This window comes from Pipistrellus kuhlii, unplaced genomic scaffold (genome assembly GCF_014108245.1).
Source record: "Pipistrellus kuhlii isolate mPipKuh1 unplaced genomic scaffold, mPipKuh1.p scaffold_m20_p_10, whole genome shotgun sequence".
NCBI lineage: Eukaryota > Metazoa > Chordata > Mammalia > Chiroptera > Vespertilionidae > Pipistrellus > Pipistrellus kuhlii.
In genome coordinates this window covers 56,123,268-56,142,358 of record NW_023425405.1, presented here as the reverse complement: position 1 = coordinate 56,142,358, position 19,091 = coordinate 56,123,268, and the positions used below count along the sequence as shown (strand labels likewise).

The 19,091-nt window shown below is 51.8% G+C and overlaps 1 protein-coding gene across 1 annotated transcript in view; it reads right to left on the bottom strand.

Annotated features, from left to right (window-relative positions):
- The window catches only part of TBX20 (T-box transcription factor 20), a 33,651-nt gene extending 20,535 nt beyond the window's left edge, over positions 1-13,116 (bottom strand). The window contains exons 1-5 of the mRNA XM_036429885.2: positions 12,765-13,116; positions 9,074-9,332; positions 7,879-8,043; positions 4,410-4,518; positions 2,795-2,953 (exon numbers count right to left, since the gene is read on the bottom strand). Coding sequence (XP_036285778.1) covers positions 2,795-2,953; positions 4,410-4,518; positions 7,879-8,043; positions 9,074-9,332; positions 12,765-12,891 — 819 coding nt within the window. The 5' untranslated portion in view covers positions 12,892-13,116. The remainder of the gene's footprint in view (positions 1-2,794; positions 2,954-4,409; positions 4,519-7,878; positions 8,044-9,073; positions 9,333-12,764) is intronic.
- Between the last annotated feature and the right edge of the window lie 5,975 nt (positions 13,117-19,091).

The window sequence follows — 19,091 nt, the reverse complement described above, 5'->3', positions numbered from 1 at the left end:
ATTAACTACGTGGAACCTGTCTTACCATCTACAGAATGGGGCTCAGAGGGGCCTTCTTCAGGGGTGTCAGAATTAAATGAGATATTGAGGGGAAAATGTAGAGGGGTTTTTCTAAATTAAAAGTAATAAATCCAAACCATGGACTTCAGCTGGGTTCTCTCTAGTTCAGAGAGGGGAAGGGGGTTATAAAAGACATTTGTTGACCCATCCTGAAAGCTGTAATAATAACTGAACGTTGGATGATATTAAGGAATAATTCTTAATTTTTTAAACTATGATAAAAATATTACGGTTACAAAAATAATACTCTCATATCAATATGTACTTGTGGGAGTATTTATAGCTAAAGTATCAGGATGCGTGCAACTCCGTATCAAAAGATTAAGTGAACAGGAAGTACGGATACTTAAAACAATGATAGAATGGGGAAAGGGAGACAAAGTAACAAGATGTTAATTTTTGAATCTGGGTCGAGTATGTGAGTTCACTTTACCATTTGTTTACCTTTTACATATTTGACCTTTTCTAACAAACATATGGCTGCTACCAGGTGCAGCCAGTGCTAGTGGCCATTCTGACTGCTGGTTTACGATCACTGCCATCTCATTACCCTGGCAGGTAAGCAGTGAGCACTTGTTGAAAAGGGAAAACAATGATCATAAAGAGGCGAAATCTTCTAAAAAGGATGTCTCGGAGACCGTCAGAGCCACAAGCCAAGAGGACAGTGGGTGCCTAACGCTAAGAGATTAGCCCACTGACTGTTGCACCTAAACACGTGGATTCAGAGAGGAGTGCGGGAAGGTCACCGTGGGGAGTTATTGAACTCCGAGCCTCTTTTCCCGAGAAGGTGACACTGAAATACCTTTGTTCCCGTCACTAACAGTCATCATGGAGACTAAATAAAACAATGCACTTTCAATGGTGCCTTACACACAGCAAGTACCCAAGTATTAGCTGTTATAATTATGCAAACCATCCCTTCCTAGTCCCGTGAACCTTGGTTTTTGAGAGGTTCTGCGAGCATTTACTCAGGATTGCCCCTTCACTTGTGAAGCCTAATCTAAGATGCTCTCCTGCGGAACTTCCTTTAACTTTACTTTCACACCTTAAGATGATTAGTGTGGTAACATTTGTGCACTCGTGTATCTCATTAAAAAATATGCCGCTAACATTTAAAATGCCAATGGTGACAGATCCTCTTCGGACTTTCCTTAAAACCACACACCTCACTCAGACTGCGGTTTACGGTTTCCAGGCATGGTCATGCACAATCTCTCACTGGATGCTCCCGGGACTTCCCTAAGATGGTCTGGGCAGTTGTTAGCCCCAGTCACAGGTAAGGAAAGCGGCAGCCATATGGTGACACGGAACCTCCTCAAAGCTCTATAGGAATTACAGGTGCTCACACCTTACGGTGACACCTCTTCCCAGCCATCGGCCCACATCCCTGCTGTGGGCTCCCACTTCCTTATGTGAACAGGGCTATCTAGGCTTTCAGCTTGGTCTTTTTTTTTTCTTTAATATTTTTATTGATTTCAGAAAGGAAGGGAGAGGGAGACAGATAGAAATATCAATGATGAGAGAGAATCATTGATCGGCTGTCTCCTACACACCCCCTACTGGGCATCGAGCCTACAACACGGGCACATACCCTAGACTGGAATCAGACCTGGACTCTTACCACTGAGCCAAACCAGCTGGGGCTCAGCTTCCTCTTGTTGCTTTTCCCAGAGAGACCCAACACTCTGTCTCCTCTGATGGACCATCCCACTCCAACAGTCATTCACTCGGAATCCAAAATATAACATCAAAACAGGAGCAGAGCCAGAGACCTGATGACCCATAACTACTCAAATGAAAGCAAGATGCAAAGACCTAGCGAGGGGGCACAGCACCCAATCTGTCAAGTAACCTGACGGTGTGATTCCTCCTCCTGTAGCATAAAGAGCACAAGGAAAACCCAGCCGGTCCTTCCCAGCTGAGGAAGTTACTCATCCTCCCTCAGCCTTGGCTTCCTCACTACAGACTGTCTCTACTACCCCCAGTCTGCAAGGTTATGCTCACCGTGAGAGAAGAAAACATATGGGCACGTGCCTAACAGCACCCAGTTCTTACTAAGACTTTAATAAATATTTACTGAATTGAACTAACCCATATGGATTTTTTAAAAATGCACACACTTTAAATGTGAGGCACAACACAGAGTAGACAATAGATAACTAAATATTACAAATTAAAATCTTGATGTTAATTAAATACACACAGCTTGCCTACCACAGTTTATTATATAAAGAGACATTTAAAATCATCCTATTAGAATGATCACATCCTAAATTACAGCTGAATATGCCTCAGAAGTGTCTAAAGCATCAGTAGTGTGGGCAGTCGGCTAGAATATGGATGCTAATTTAGAAAAAAAAAAGTCTATATTTTATGGGGCAATGAGTGTATGGCTATGTGCCTTAGGATGTTCTATCAGGAAAAGGAAAAGGAAGCAGGTAATTTCTCAAGAAGAAAACTTGAGATGCCAGAGAGGGGCAGGCTTGGGTCGGAGAGTGAGCAGTGAACAACCTAACCGGGGGTACACAGATCCTAGAAAAGCTGGTGCAATACAGACCTTCATAACCTTGAGCGTGGTTCACTCAACACAGGCAGAGGCACTGGCGGATACCCAATAGCGTTCTCCAAAGAGACCTTCTATTCAAGTACTGGGATCCTTGTCCTCCCCACGGAAATGGAAGAACTTCCTACACCCTCATCTCATTCCGGAAGTGCACTGTGAGCGGACACTCACCAGCTGGTTCTGGTAGGCAGTGACCGCCGTGAAAACGGTCTCCGGGAAGATGAACGTCCGGAACTCCTCCGACTTCAGGTTGAGCAGCGAGGCCGTGTGGTCCTTCTTCTTAATGATGTGCACCCGGGGCTGGTACTTATGCATCGAGTTCAAAATGATCTACAACGAAGACATGGGGAGCACTGAGTGCCAGGTGTTCACATTGCTCAACCGCCCAAACTGCACTGGGGCAAACAAAGAACCATCAAGTCTACAGCTTCACATTCCGTTTTTTTTTAAGAGTAGGATCTGCTCTGTTCCATTCCTGAAGCAAGTCATTTTCTTAGGATACTGCAGAGTCATCCTTGTCAAGCACGTTTCATCAAATCAACTGCAGAGAATCCAGGTCAAGTATCTTTCCAAAGATCTTTTCTAAAGCGGTGGGGGAAAGTCATGTGGAGAATACGTTTGTTTTAAATCAAGTCTTTAAAATATTTCTCGTTTGTTAGTCTGGTTAGATCCAAGGATATATGCCTACATTTTCCAAAGTAAGAAATGATATATGCTAGGCGGACAGATTGTCATTAGCGAGGATGTGGTATTGGACAGACCTGGGTGAAAACAGTGAATCGGCCACTTTCTATCAATAGCTCTTTAATCTTGGTGTCAGTGATCTCACCTCTTCACGCCTCATCTCAAATACAAAGCCAGAATTAACCTCATAGGGTGAGGTGGGGATTAGAGGATGTAACCCTGGTAAATCACACAGCAGATAGGAAATGCTTGTTATTTAAGAGCATGGAATCACATCACAGATGGTTCCTTAAAAAGAAATCTTACCAGACGTGCCAAGAGGCCTGTGTCAGTGGTGTTTGTTCTATTAACTATTGCTAAGGGCTCAGCATTCCAGTTTCTTCTTTTCCACATTTTGATGAACTCCTTTGTTAACCCCAAATCATCAAACTGCTTTGTTTTTAACTGCAAGACTACCTGTTCTTTAATATTCATAAGACTCTATACAGGGGATATAGAGTGAGTAAAAAGCCCTTTCCCAAACTTCTTTCGACATCATTTCAAATGGTTGGCCTGGACCTGAAACCAAATAAATTGCTTCTGGCGTTGCCAACATCCATTTGCCCCAGGGGGCCTTGTTTCTCCCGACCCAGTCAGAGTAACCGGGTTCATGCACAGCTCTGCTGGTGGCGCTGCTCAGCAGCTGAAGCAGGTGAATAGGTTTCAAACTTATCTGGACATAAACCTTGTGGTTCTATTGTATCTCAGGTGAGTGTGCCCAATAAAACATGCTTTGGGCAATCCCCATTCCTTTTATGCTGCATTATCTGACATACCACTGACAGATGTTTAACCCAAGAAGGGACTGTAGTAGCCTGCAACATGCATTCTCTCTCTTTGTTTCATGGGCAAAGGCACAAAGCAGTTGCTCATGTCTTGGGAAATCCACATGCTGAAGGCTGGCCCCCTTGCATAACAATGGCCTCCTGACAGGATGAATACTTGGAGGATCTCACTGAGAGTTTACAGCGAGAAGGTGGGAGGGGCAGAGGGCCAGGGGGAGGTCAGAGGGAGGAAGTTTTGTGACTTCTCCATTCCACCCAGTCCCAGGTGCTGTACTTACGTGGCCATGCTGATCCAGTTCATTGTTGGTGAGCTTCACCTTTTCAAAAGACACCATCTGTTTGAGTAGCTGCTCGCCAGTGAAAGGGGAGTCTGGGTGCACATACAGCCTGAGAAAATTATGAGATTCCATGGAGGCATTTAAAAAAAAAATGCTCTCTGTGGGTTATAAAATATTCTGATTCTAAAGGAACGCAAATGGTGAATTTTATTTACCCTGTTTAATGTCAAGTTTAATAATATAGCAATACCAAAAGAACTCTAAAACCTCTAAATGTGTTTCTTCATGTACAATGCTCTAAAAGGGGTAACACTTAATAAATTCTCTATCATCTGTGGAACAAACCATTTTTAAAGATGGGGTTTTTCCTATCTATCCAATAGGCTACTAGGCTACTTCTATAAATTATGAAATCTAACGGTATAGGTATTTTTCAAAAGAAAGGTTAAGATTAATTGCATAATAAGTTCCCAGGATAAGCATTGCTAAAAATCAATGAAAACAAAGAATTTATTAAAAAAAAAAAAAAGAATTTTAGAGACTCCAATCATTTAAAATTGAAGATGACTGAATTTAAAGTTTATATTCTTTATAAATACAGGAGAGAGTAACTTTAATACAGGGACCTGGGAACTTTTTAAACAGTGCACACATCATAACGTTGTTAAGTGATGAGAGTGAAAACAAGCTGAGAAAGCTTCAAATTATTCAGTGTATTCATTTGCAAAAAGCCTAAGTAAAAAAAAAAATGTATCTATCAAGCATTTATCATCTATTGATCAGCTGCGCCGTGCAAAGCCATCTTTCGCAGTTAAATGGCCAGCATTTGTTCGATCTCTGAGGATCCCACTAAGCACAGCTCTTTGTCAATCCCAACCACTTGGCATAAGCTTTTCTGAAGTTGGGGGAGATCACAGAACCAATGAGAGGGGAAGGAGATGTGCTCAATTTAACAGCACAAGTTCCTTCCTGGCGGTAACAGGTTATTGTAGATCGATTTTCTATAGGAGAGTGTAACTATAACTAAACATAAACATTACGTTTGGGGCGAAGGCCTGGGAAAAGGTCACAAAACCTTTCCACGTGGAGAACAAGAAGTGGGTGCTGTGGTCTGTCACGGAAGGAGATGGAGAAAAGATGCATCGGTGCACATGCTGAAAGAAAGCCTCCAGAATAAGGATGCTTCCTGGACCCAGACAAGACCCGGGGAGGCTTTCTCTAGGTGTCTGCTTGCCTGCCTGCTTGTTGGAGTGCTCTTTTTAGGAGAAGTGCTCAAAACTGCCGATCAATTGAAGAATTCTTTGATGACACAACCATCACGGCTTTTCATGTGTCACCCGTCCAAAGCTATACCTTTAAAATGTGGTTGTTTTACTCATCAGCCCCACCACCCACCCTCCCTGCCAAAAAGACAGCTCCAGAACATGTCAGGTCCCAGAAGCTGCTGAAATGTTCTCCCTTTAAGTATCAATTCACCAAATGTAGTCACATCAATAAAGCTTCACACACCTAAACACCAATTACTCTAAAGAAAAGGAAGCATTCTATGAGAAATTGGGCACTGCTTTAGATTGCCTGTAAAGCCTTGCCATGATGATGGTCAAATGGCATTATCAAGCACTGATTAGGAACAACTGACGGATGAAGTTCAGTCTGAAATAAAACATGTCCAAGAACTAGAACCACAAGGAATTTCCACCATCGGTACAGAACAGATCACCCTCCCAAGTTCCCCTCCTTTTCCGTATGCAGCTAAAAAATACAGCACCATTTCTTTTTTAAATCATAAAGAACAGTTGCTTAAATTGCCTAGAGGAGTTCTATCCTATCCTATTTCTATCCTCCTGAATATTTCTACACTAGATGTTTCTACCTGATACCAATACAAAGAGGCTGAACTAAGACGAATGGGAAAACATACAGGAAGCCCTCTGCTCTCCAGGTCCCTGGGTCTTAAAATTCCAGCGATAGCTTACACATGCTTCAGCTCAGATAGTGTACTGGCACATGCTTTCCTTCCCCAGCCAGAGCAGATTCGTAACATAAACAACGCATGTCCTAGCCCCAAGGTCCTGCTGGCCTGCCCGCTCCCCTTCCCTTCAGATAGGAAGAAAGCGAATGCTAAGTCAGAGTGATTAACTTCTCAGAGGAAAGACTTTGAAGAAAAACAAACAAAACAAAAAAAAAGATTCATCTGTAAAAATGGTTAGGAATCTGCTAAAATCTCTCTCCTTTAAAAGTAATGTGAGCCCGCTAATTAGTAGTAGTAAATAGTGGAGAATACTAATTCTATTCATTTGAATATCTATTGTAAACTGTTTTAAAAATGAGTAACACTTTTTTTAAATGTCTTTAGTCATTTAATGTGTTTCTAACGTGCTGACCTGGAAGGGCTGGGGATGTCCATCCTGGTCTCCCCTTCCCTCTCCTCTCCTCCCCTCTCCTCTCGGGAGCCCAGCGCCCTGTGGGCTCAGTGATGGCAGAGCTGCCAAATGAGCTAAGGTTCCGTGTTAGCCGCAAGTGGAAATGGTCTGTGTGGGCTCTGTGCCTTGACTAAGACTCCAGCCTACACGCATACAAAGAACCAGCTGGACCTTCCACGTTCCTGAATCTTCCCATCCAAATAAAGTCTCAGCTCTGATAGGAACTTTCAGTCAATGCCATACATCAGCCCTAAAACAACTAGAAAGCTGTGCGCCTCGGCTTTAGCACCCCGACAGCCGGTAGTCTTTGTACTAAGACTATCGCTACGCAGCCTGGCGCTAGAACTGTTCATTGTTCACAGGAGCAAATATATGAACAGGAGGTCTAACCCCCCTGCCCAGCTCCCCGAGGCAAAGCAGCAATAATAAAGGTTTACCTGTGTGATTTTTTTTAAACCGGGTTCTACTGGGAAAACGTTATTACCAATGAATAGCACAAAAATAAACACGTGTGATCCATAATATCCCAATTGAATAATATTTTTTTCATGTTAAAAAAAAAGCTAACCTGATGTTGAATTACATTTATCCACTTAAATTTTCAACTTAAAATCTCTGAACCCTTTCTGGACAATATAAACCACATTTTACCAGAACGATATTTATTATGTGCAGATACAGCTACATTGCTAACAAGTATTTACTAGAAGCAACCACTTTACCAAAATGCACTTTTTAAAAACAGGATTTTAGGGCAGCCACTTCCTGCTCCTGCTAAGCAGCCAACTAGAAATGATGAGCGGCATGTGAAACGGGTCCGGATTTCTAACGAATATTGCCACCGCCCTGTGAGGCAACTCAGACAGGAATTAAGAGGGAAAGGCACCCGCCCTGCCTTTCTCAGACACTAGCTGGTATAGTCGATCCCGGAGTGTCGCCCAGAGCTTTAAAAACAGACTTAAAACCCAAACCGCCAGGGCAGGGGGCGTTCTGCTAGCGGGTTCACAGGCACATTTCTCCGCAGGCAAAAGTCTGGAGGCACAAACCTGGCAGGCAGCGGTGGGTCGGCCTTGCCAGCCACCAGCCAGGAGGAGCGGTGGTAGGCATAGCGGTACCTCTTGTTGTCCACAGGGACGATGTCCATGAGGACGATGTACTTGGCCTCGGGATCCACGCCGGAAAAGGACACCCGGATGGTGGGAAACATCCTCCTGACACGGGGAGACAGAGAGGGCCAGCCTGAGCTCAGTCTGAAGAGCCGCTGAGTTAGAGGGAAGGGAGGGGAGGGAAAAGGAAGGGTGGGACTCACACACATCCCTGTCCGTCTGTCCGTCTCCCCCCACCCCTGCCCCCACCACTCTCAGAGGCCCCCAAACCCTTTCTGTTTCCAGAAAAGCCAGAGATGTGAATTTGGAGACCCACGTGCTGGATAGTTTTACAAGAGTCTCAGGGCTGGGGAAAGTTGTGTTTCGTTTCGTTTTGGATTCCCAGCGTCTGTGATTATGGGAAAAGCCTAGCTTTTCAGCAAGCCCACTGGGCTCTGACCCTGGGTCTCTGGAGTGACCCAGCCCTGCACCTCCCTGGACTACTGGGAGGAAACTCCTCCTGCCACAGAGAGGGAGTGGAGAGGCTTCTCAGTGTGGGCTTGGGGACCTTGGCTATACTTCCCAGAGTCTGGGAGCTGGAGCCCAGGGCCACCAAGCTCCAGGGCCTGGCTTCCCGCCCAGCAGCGCTCAAAGGCCTGGGAGCCAGCGCCCCACCTGCAGAGTGCCACCCTTACAAATCTCTCTCTACCGCCCAGGCTCTATATCTCCTTTAGTGGGGACAGGGGCTTCTGCAGATTAAGCCCCTAAAAAGGAAGCTCCCTGCCTCCCTTGCAGCAGTCAGCCGCCCCCCACCCCCACCCTGGACTCCGGTTCCTCCTTCCCTCCAGGTGCGGAGCCTGCACCCCCAAACCCTCCCAGCTGCAGGGTGAGGGGCAGACATTCCTGGTCCCTGTGCCCTTATCATCAAGACCGAGGTGTGGTTTCCCACGGCCAGATCTTGAGAAAGCAAACGCCTGGGAATTCTCTGAGCAGCACTTTCCACAGTAAGTCTGCGGGAAGAAGCCCTCCCCAGAGAAGCAGCTCTCCCTGGGCTCAGAACCCACAGGGATTCACCCAACTCCCCGGAAACGCCCCCCAAACCACCCAGGGAGCACCCCCCACCACTCCTCGCCCGCCAAGGCCTCCCCCCCCCTACCTGCCAGACTTGGTGATGATCATCTCTGTGCCCAGCTCGTGGAATTTGTCCCAGAGCTCCTTGGTCTCCAGGCTGCAGGCGATTTTAGCCATTTCCTCGCTGGGGATGATGGGGGTGGTGGGAATCAGGGGCTCGGTGCACAGCGAGGAGGAAGCTGGGCTGCTGCCGCCTCCTCCGCTGCCACCGAACTCCCCGTGGGCATCCAGGCTGGTGAGCTCGCCCAGAGGCTGGGCACAGGATGACTTCTCCACAAATTGTTCTGCAAGAGAGGGGACCGGGGCGGCTAATGCTGGTAATGCTGGGAGTGAACATGCAGGACAGGACGGAGAGCCACACAACTGAAGGGGGCCAGATTTGACCTTGAAAAAGCGAGGCTCAGAAACTCCAGGAAGGTAGCTGCTAAGAACCCACCGGTCTATAAATCAAGCCTGTGCTTCCCAGGAGCGGGCGCCCGTGGCTTACGGAACCAAATGACCAGTGCGAGTGCGTTCCGGAGGCAGGGCTTGTTACCACGACTGAAGCCCGCACTAGAGAACAGACGTGTGAGGGCCAGGAAGGCGGTGATCATGATGCGTAAAAAGCAAGGATTCCTGTGTGCATCCCTCCCAAGTCCTAGATGACAGGGCCTGTGGGAGCTGGTGCCAGCGCTGCCCCTTTGACAACAGAGAGAGACTTCTGTGCAGGGAGAGCCAGGGCGTGAAGGGCTGGGCCCTTCCTCTGGCTGAGGGAACTTCCCTCCTCTGGGAGCCCCCTCCCCACAGAAAAAGGAAACAGGGGAGCGAGCGGAGAGGCGGTTAAAAATTAAAAATGAGGCCATTTCACTTCCCTGCCCGCCTCTCACTTCATAGGCCTTAGGAGGTTAGATTAGAGCCCCAAGATCTTATGAAAGACCGGCATTGGGTTTGTTAAATCACAGGAGTGCGCGCTCTGGGCCATTTCTGGACAAAAAGGCGCTAGAATTGGGGAAGCCACTCCGAACCCCAGGATAGCAGGCATGTCAAAGTAGGAACGAGGCTTTGCCATCCACCAGGAGGCAGCCAGAATACCACTCCCAGGAACCAAACATCTCCCCCCACGGTTGATAAGGGCCCGGGACTCCACCAGTCACTTTGATGGAGTACAGGGGGACTTTTGTAATTATCCCAATTATCTTGCAGCCCTTAAAAAAGAAACTACTTGAATCTGTGATGTGAAACTGACCTCCAAACAGCTCTATTCTAAGTGCCCCCCAGGAACTGGAACCAGTTCTAACTGTAGGCATGCACATCATAGATACCTCATAGAAAGCATTTTGTTGTCTGTATTTCTCCTTGACTTAGCGAATAGAGCATATTTACCTTTCCTTCTTTTACAATAACAATCCAGCTCCTAGGAAGGTTTTCAATTAAAAACGGTCCAATTATTTATCTTATCCCTATATTTTCAAACGGAAAACAAGAGACCCATGCTCTGGGGGAAATCTTGTCCTCTGAGAATTTGTTCAGAAGCTCACTTGCAGAAGGTCTTCCCAGGGAATGAGGAAGGAGCCTTGGGAATTTTCTCATTTCCTGACCATTGAGAAATGCAATCCAGGAGCCTCGGACTCACCAGCGCGTCAGGGCTGGGAAGTGGGGGAAGCAGAGGAAGAAGAAAATGACACGGAAATGCTTTCGCACAATGTCCAACGTCAATTATGTCTCAAAGAAAAGTTTTCCTAAGGGAAAGTCTGGGGCTGTGCTGCTAAACAGACTTACAGGGTTTAAACGGGCAGGCAGGAGCCACTCTGGCCTCCGCCCTGGCTTCAACAGCTCAGTAAGGTTTCACACCATGTTCTCTCTTAACGGAACCCCATCTTTCTCTGGCCCGGAGTCCACGGCTTACAGTCACCAATGGCACTGACCGCTAAAAGGGGCCAGGATGACTCCTGGCTCCTCCAGGGGATGCTTAGCCACAGACGGGTATGTGGTGAGGGCTCCATCGTTTATAGGGGTGTCGAACTCAATCAGAGAAGGGGCCAGAATCTAAAATCCAGCCTAAATCGCGGGCCGAATAGTTTACTGAACAGTCATAAACTGTCATTGTGATGGAAACGCAGCGGAGTGCAGTGATGACAGAGCGGTGCGGGCCACATTGCAAGGCCTGGGGGGACGGATTTGGCCCGCGGGCCTTGTGTTTGACACATGTGGTTTAGAATGTAGATTGGGTGTTTTTTCTCAGGAAAATAAATAGTCACGGAGGCAATGGTGAAAGGGCAGTGGCACTGTCTGTGTTTCTGGGAGGAATTTTAATCTGAAATGGTCTTTTCCCGCTGGCTACCAAACTGTGAGGGGGGGCAGATAGAAAGGATCCGGGAGCCCCCAAACAGGAGTGGGTACTCTAGGCACGTCCCACAACCACACCTTTGGAATTGGTGGTTAATATTTCCCCCTGCCCGCCCTGGGGTTGTTTGCTTGTTTCCATTCTGTTGGCAGGTTTGGGTTTAGATGGGAGGGTGGGTGGGGAAAGCCAGGGAAAAGCGAGAGCCAGCAGGAAAAGACTGTTTCAGGTTAAGATTCCTCCCAGAAGGACAGACAGACAGCAGCCTGGGAAACAAGCTGGCTTCATGGAGGAGAGACTTTTTGACCGTTATGTTTTCTGGAGCCCTTCCGGGTTTCTTGGTCCTTGGTTCTGAGTGGCTACAGGGGTTTTCGTTCTCTCTCTCTCTTTTTTTTTTCTGCCCAGGCCCCTTGTTTTCCATCTCCAGGGCTTTATCTTTCATATATTGTTGTTGTTTTGGATGTGAGATGTTAAGTTGTTGGGGAAAATGGGGGTCGGCGGAGGGAGGAAGGAAAAAATTGGGAGAGTTAAAAAGGAATACTACCCTGTTTTTCTATCAGATGTTTTTCACTGTTTCAATGATTATTTCCTGGGGCCCCCAGAAGTGACAATGAGAATGCTCCTTTCTCCATTGTGAAGGGACAGTGAAACCACTTAATTCGCTTGTGCTAAGGGGACCGTAATCCCTTTCCTCCAGCCTAGAGTCTTCTATAAATGGTAAAGGTTGTTACATAAACACTATCGCTAAAAGTTGAGGAATTTGGGAAATGGTTACTGGCTAACGTTTTTTGCCAACCTCTCCTGAAAGGAGGGCACTTAGAAAATTATGTCTTATGGGTAGGTCCAGAACTTCTGAGAAGAAATCGGCTCGCGCGGGTAGAACCGGCTTCCCCTACAGCCCTGGACTGCGGTTTTAAAAGAACTGACCCCGATGATTTAGTCTAAAACAAAATTAAACCAGTTTCTTGTGAAGTCTCCTGCAGTCTCCTTGGGTTCAACTGCACAAACAGGTGTTACCCGCATCGTCAATCCTGTTGCGTCTTTAAAAAACGGGTTTTATTATTGTATATCCTTCTATGTCCTTATCCCAGCAGAGCTATGCACTCACACCCACCCCTCCTGGGATTCTAGGCAAAGATGGGGAGCGCCTACCGCTTGAACGAGATAGGAAACCACTTGTATTTAAGAATCGGAAGCTCCCAAATAAAAAAATCTCTGGGCCTTAAAGGAAAAAAATCTCCCAGCCCCGACTACGGCCATGGCCAGAGAGTCAGAGGCTGCCGCGCGAGTGAGCCCGGACAGGCGGCTACCAGCCCTCCGGAGCCCCCCGCGGCCCGGGCACAGGGGCAGCTCCCGCCTCTGCCCCCCGCGGCCGGGGCAGCCAGGCAGCACTCACCCAGCGGTTTGATGGTGTTCTCCGCCGCCTCCTTCTCCTTGGGGCCGCCGCTGGACATGAGCGCCGCGATGGAGAAGGCGTTGGCCCGGGAGGAGAGCTGGGGCTTGGGCGACGCCGTGAACTCCATGGCCCCCGGGACGCGCTCCTGCCCAGGGACAGGGCTGGCCGACGCGCTGTCCAGTTTACCCGAGGGAGACAGAGACCCAAACGCGGCGCAGGGTGTCCGAGCGCAACCACACCGCGCGGCCGGGGATTCCGGGGGAGCGCGTCCCGACCCCCGAGAGCGCCGCTCTGGCCTCCCCGCTCCCCGCCGCGGAGCGCTGGAGCCGCGGCGCCTCCGGAGCAGCCGGGGACGGGGCTGGGCTCGCAGGCACAGGCGCCTCCGGAGCAGCCGGGGACGGGGCTGGGCTCGCAGGCACCGGCCCCTCCGGAGCAGCTGGGGACGGGGATGGGCTCGCAGGCACAGGCGCCTCCGGAGCAGCCGGGGACGGGGATGGGCTCGCAGGCACAGGCTCCTCCGGAGCAGCCGGGGACGGGGATGGGCTCGCAGGCACAGGCGCCTCCGGAGCAGCCGGGGACGGGGCTGGGCTCGCAGGCACCGGCCCCTCCGGAGCAGCTGGGGACGGGGATGGGCTCGCAGGCACAGGCGCCTCCGGAGCAGCCGGGGACGGGGATGGGCTCGCAGGCACAGGCGCCTCCGGAGCAGCCGGGGACGGGGATGGACTCGCGCAGGCACCAGCGCGCGGCAGGACCGCAGGCTGCGCCCTGGCCGCTGGGGACGGGGACCCGCTGCGCACAGCCCGGGGTCCCGCAGCACCCCCTCCGCGTCCTTCCTCCTCTCCCCGCGGGGGACAGCCGAGGGGCCCAGCGGCAGGGAGCCCAGCGAGGGCGGACAGCGGGGAGCGGGATCGCCGCGCAGCCGGCCCCCAGGACACTGCGCCGGGGAGCCCGCCGCCCCGCGCCTTAATGTGCCGGCGGCGCCGACCCCGCGGCCGCAGCCACTCAGCGCCGCCCCACGTCACCGCCCGCTTCCTGTCCGCGCCGGGGCGGGGCGGGGAGGGGGAGGGCGCCCGGGCCGCTGCGCCCCCGCCGAGCTGGCACCCTTTGGGGAGAGGGGAGCCACCCCCCAGCTAATGGGGCGAGAGGAGGTGCGCGCTGTCGCGAGGGGACATGTGTTCGGGACCTACAGCCCGAGCTCCCGGGAGCGGCGCACCGTGCACCCCGACAGGAGGGGGTTCTGGCCGCGTCCACGGGGCAGAGACGGGTCTCCCTGGCGCTCAGAGTTCCCAAAGGGCGTTGGGAAACGCTCAGGGGAGAGGAGAGCGGCGCCACGGGCCAGCCCCATTCTCGCGGTCGCCCCAGGGCCTGGTCCCGGGACTGGGCGGACTGGGCGGACTGGGGGTCTCCAACATCGGGCGGCCTGACGGCCGGGGGGTGGGGGGGACGGGAGGCGCAGCCCAGCCAGAGACGCGCTAAGCGGGTGCCGGGACCTTGCGCACAGGATGGCGTCCACGCCGCCAGGGTCCGTACTGCCCTCGGGGTGCCTCTCCCCCCTCTCCCCGGGCTCCCGTTCCCCTGGGGACCCTGGGAAGACGGGCTTCGGCCTCCGGGCCGGCGGGGCGGGCTGTGCGGGGCGCGGCGGGAGAGTGAGGGCCCCGGCGCGGGCCTGGCTGGCGCGGGGCCTCTGCCCTCGCAGACTCGGCGGCGACCCGGACTTCCCACAGCCTTGCGGGGCTGGGGGTGGGGGTGGGAATGGGAGGGGGGCCGTCGTGTTGGCCTCGTTCAGCTTAAATAACTTAAATTCTCCGGGTAATCCGCGGACCCGGGAGCGGAGCCGGGGCCTGGGGCGGACACACACATGTAAACATCGGCGCTCTGTCCCGCCGCTCCGCCTGGCGAGGAGAGCCTCTGGGCGGGAGTTAACGGAACACAGAACACCCGTTTCCCACCGGCCTCCCACTGTCCTCGCCGCGTCCCCGCCCTGGCTCCTGGAACAAACCCGCGGGGAGCAGGCAAAGTCAGAGCGGGGGCATTTGGGGAGTTAAGGACGCAGCTGGGAGAGGCGCGGGTCCGCCTGTCCTGTCCCCGCGTGTCCGTCCTTTCGGGCCAGGTGCCGCCCGGAGGGGCGCAGACACGTCCCCCGGCTCCGTGTGCAAAGTGTGTGTGTGCACGCGAACGTGCCGTGGGAGTTATCAAAACCACGGACTTCTGTGCTAGGAGGGGCGCCTCGCCTTTCATTCTCTTCTCTTCTCTTCTCTTCTCTTCTCTTCTCTTCTCTTCTCTTCTCTTCTCTTCTCTTCTCTTCTCTTCTCTTCTCTTCTCTTCTCTTCTCTTCTCTTCTCTTCTCTTCTCTTCTCTTCTCTTCTCTCTCTTCCTCCCCTCCCCCCCCAATTTGGGAGAGAAAGGCCGGGTCTGACGCGGCGGAGGGCGTGTCCCCGGTGCAGTGGGCTCAGCCTGGAGCCCGAGGCCTCACTCCAGGCCCCATCCCCATCCCGACCCCCGGCCCCGCTGTTCTGCGGGTGGACAGCAGGGCTAACGCGGCCGGGGGGCAGAGGCTTTCTGGTGAAACCGCGGTGAGAGAGAGAGGAAGCCAACCGGCGCCTAACGATCAGCTTCCATTCTTGAGCCTTTGCTCCATTGCTGTGTGGGGACAACCCAGACCCAACCAAACCCTTCCGCTATTAAAGTCCCTTCCCCCCCCGCCCACACACACCCATATCAATTCCAGAGCAACACTTCCCTCTTTCAAATGCTGGCTCCTTTCCTGCCTCCAATGCTTTGAGTTTGACCAGGAAGGAAGATCTAGGTTGAGAGTTTTGGTGGTGGTGGTGGTGTGTGTGTGTGTGCCTGGGCGTGTTTTTTGTTTTGTTTTGTTTTGTTTGTTATTTTTAAATATATATACCGGTATATTTTATTGATTTCTTACAGAGAGGAACGGAGAGGGATAGAGAGCTAGAAACATTGATGAGAGAGAATCATTGACCAGCTGCCTCCTGCATACCCCCCACCAGAGATGTGCCTGGAACCAAGGTACATGCCTTTGACAGGAATCGAACCTAGGACCTCTCAGAGCCAAACCGCTTTTGGCTGTTGTTATTTTTTAAGGGGGTTGATGTCAGGATTAGTGTAGAATTTAATATGTGTTCTGCTGGTATTAGTTTTCAAAAGCTTATTTTACCTCAATTAAAAAAAACTGGCCATTGCTTTTTCTACACACAGGGAATGCCGTAATTTTTTTTCTTAGTTGTCTTAATGGGTCAGACTGGGGTTTGAATATTATCATGAGAAGGAAGGCATTTGTAGAACAACTGGCGGAGAGGGGGAAGCGGACCCAGCCCTGGCTGCTCTGGGTCTCCTGAGCAGGAAAGGGGCTGTGGTCCTCTCACAGGCAAAGGAGAAAGGGGCTCAGCGGGCACCGAGGCAGGAGGCAGCCAGCAAGCCCGGAATGGAAAAGGCCCCTTTCAGCAAATCCGGGCGCCAGAGGGGGGCCGTTGGGGGCTGCCTAACAAGCTATGCATCTTGCTGGCGTTGAAATCACCGAAGGGAAATGTATATACTACAACCTCATTATAGGGCACCGTGTCCCTTCCTTAGATTTATTGTCTTTGCAAATCAATACAGTGCTATAAAAAACGGGCGGTGCCCGACAGAGAGGTGCTGTCAGGCCGTGACTCCCAGGCTGAGGGCTGAATTCTGAAGACCTCCAACCCTCCCCCCCACTACTCCCCCACCTCCCCCCTACCCCCGAGTTAGGGCAGGTTGACAGGCAAAGCCACCAAAGAGGCTGGAATAAAGCAACCCCAATAACACTTCCCCTCCCACCTCCCCTCCCCCCATCCCCTGCCCGTCTCAGGCTGAGGACAGGCAGGTCCTGGGTGCTGCTTGGACACAGAAAGCGCCTTGGACTCCAGGAGACTTTGTATTGCCTGCATCTCGTGTTAGCCCTGAGACTTTGCCTGCGTGGGTTCCCGACACCTCTCAAAGCCTCGGTTTCTTCACCTTCATTAAAGTAGGACTAACCATTTATTCTTGCCCTGAACACAGCGCTGCGGATGGATGAGGTAATGCACGTGAAGCTCCTACACTATTAAGTAACCTCAACAGTTACCCCAATTTAAGCAAAACATTAAGTACAGAATTGTATTACATTTAATTTTTTAAAATATATCTTATTGATTTTCCACAGAGAGGAAGGGAGAGGGACAGAGCTAGAAACATCAATGAGAGAGAAACATCGATCAGGTGCCTCCTGCACACACCGGGATGTGCCCCCCACCAAGGCACATGCCCTTGACAGGAACTCAACCTGGGACCCTTCAGTCCTCAGGCTCATGCTCTCTCCACTGAGCCAAACCATTTAATTTTTCGGCTTACATTTAATTTTTGAACTGCAATTACACAATCAATCGCAGAGCTGTAGACAGTTTTGGAAACGTGCTCGGAGATCTGGGGGCACCGGGTGGTGGTGAGGGAGCATTAAATCCTGCGGCTCTGTGGCGGCTAGGGATTCACACTTCTGGTTACACGGCTGAGTTTGATTCCTCGGACTCCCATTAATGGAGGACTGGAGGATGCCTCATACCCGCTGCCCTTCCAAACTCCCATTTGCAGCTTCTGATAGTCAGAAGTCTGTCTCCTCCAGAACTGCCCGGGAGTCCCAGGCTCCCGCTGTCCGCCAGTGGTCCCTGAGGAACTGCAGCTGAAGCAGAGCCCTGGCTGGCAGGGCTGGGACTGGGCGCTCTGCAGGTCCCTGTGCCCCCCACCCCCGACACACACACCCAGGGCAGCATGCTCCTGGGCCTCCATGTCATGGTGCCCAGAGAGGGCACCAGCCTTTCCTCGGAGGAGCTGGGACCAGGTGCACAGGCACAGCCTATGGAGGTGATGTTTTCTTGACTCCCCAAGCGGTCCCTGAGCTGTGCTCCCGGCCAGCCCTGGCAGCAAGCAGGGCATCCTTGCCCATCGCCCGGTGTGCAAGGGTGAGGCAAAGGTCAGCTCCTCCTTGGCTCGCATTTGTCACCTGACTGTCCCAGTGGCCTGTGTGTGTGTGCGTCCCACTGGGGATCTCACGTTGGCGCCCAGCCATCGGGCCCAGGAAAGGGATGTCCTGCTGCCACCGCAGATCGCACTGGGCCCAGGACCCTGTTCTCCGGTGGAGAAGAGAAATGTCACTGGTGGCCGGAGCCCAGTACTGCGACATTACCCGCCCTGGGCCGACCCCGGTGTCCACCCCGAGGCAGTCCTGGGCCTGGGGGCAGAGGTCAGGCCAGGCGGCTGGGCTGCAGAGCCTCCATCCAAGATGCTCCCTCTGGGCTGCAACCTCCCGCTCCATCCCGGGAACACTCGCTTCCCGGTTCTTCCCAGGAGCTCCCAGCTGTGGGGACTGCCAGGTCTGCAAGCTTTCTGACCAGGGAATGGCCAGTGCCATCCCAGTGACAAGGAAGAGATCTCTGACCCTGGGAGCAGTTGGGGCTGGAGGGAGAGAATGCTGACCACTCTCCCTGCCACTGGCTCACCGCTCTCCTCCTCCTTCTCCAACCTTCTTCCTCCCTCTCCAACCCTCCTCCCTCTTTAACCCTCCTCCAGAAATCTCCATCAACCCCCCTCCCCGCCCCCCTTCCCCCCACTGGGGATCCTATCTCTAACTAAAGCTTAGATCGTTTGACCTTTGTGAATTAGTTGCATGAGTTTTGCTTTTTAAAATTACCGCATTAAAATATTTAATTACTTAAATAAAATATTATTTAATTGTTACTTAATTTTTTGGTGCCCCCTTAAATTTTGGGCTCTTGCCCTAGTCCCAGCCCCATCAGCAAGGTTTAGAATTTGATCAAAATCACGTTGATGCTAAGCATTAAAGAAGGGATTCCAACGCAAATTTCCAGCTTCCAAAGCTTCTCTCCTGCCATGACACGGGTACTGGCCCGGTGAAGCGGGAACTCCCACGGGGAGGAAGGAGGGAGTGGACAGAGGAGGGATGTGGGAGCCCAGCCCTCCAGGGTAGACCCTTGGGGCCAGCCTGGATGGGGCGCAGCAGCCAAGCGGGCCGCCCACCATGCTTCCTGAGCCGCAGGTTCGCAGACGTTTAAAATGAACTCAGAGCGAAAGGAGAGGATTCGGGAGAAGAGTAACCACAGAGGTCTTGGTCTTGCCGGCAGTGTCCTTCCTCCCACAAACTGGTGCCAGTTCTGGAGGTGTCACCCAGGTATCTGGGAAGATGACCAGCCTTCCACCAGCCAGCTGCCCCTGTCTGCTCGGTGATTGCTGGGTCTTCAGGAGCTGGCGTGGGGCTGTTTGCTTACAAACCATCCTGCCTATCCAGAGGTT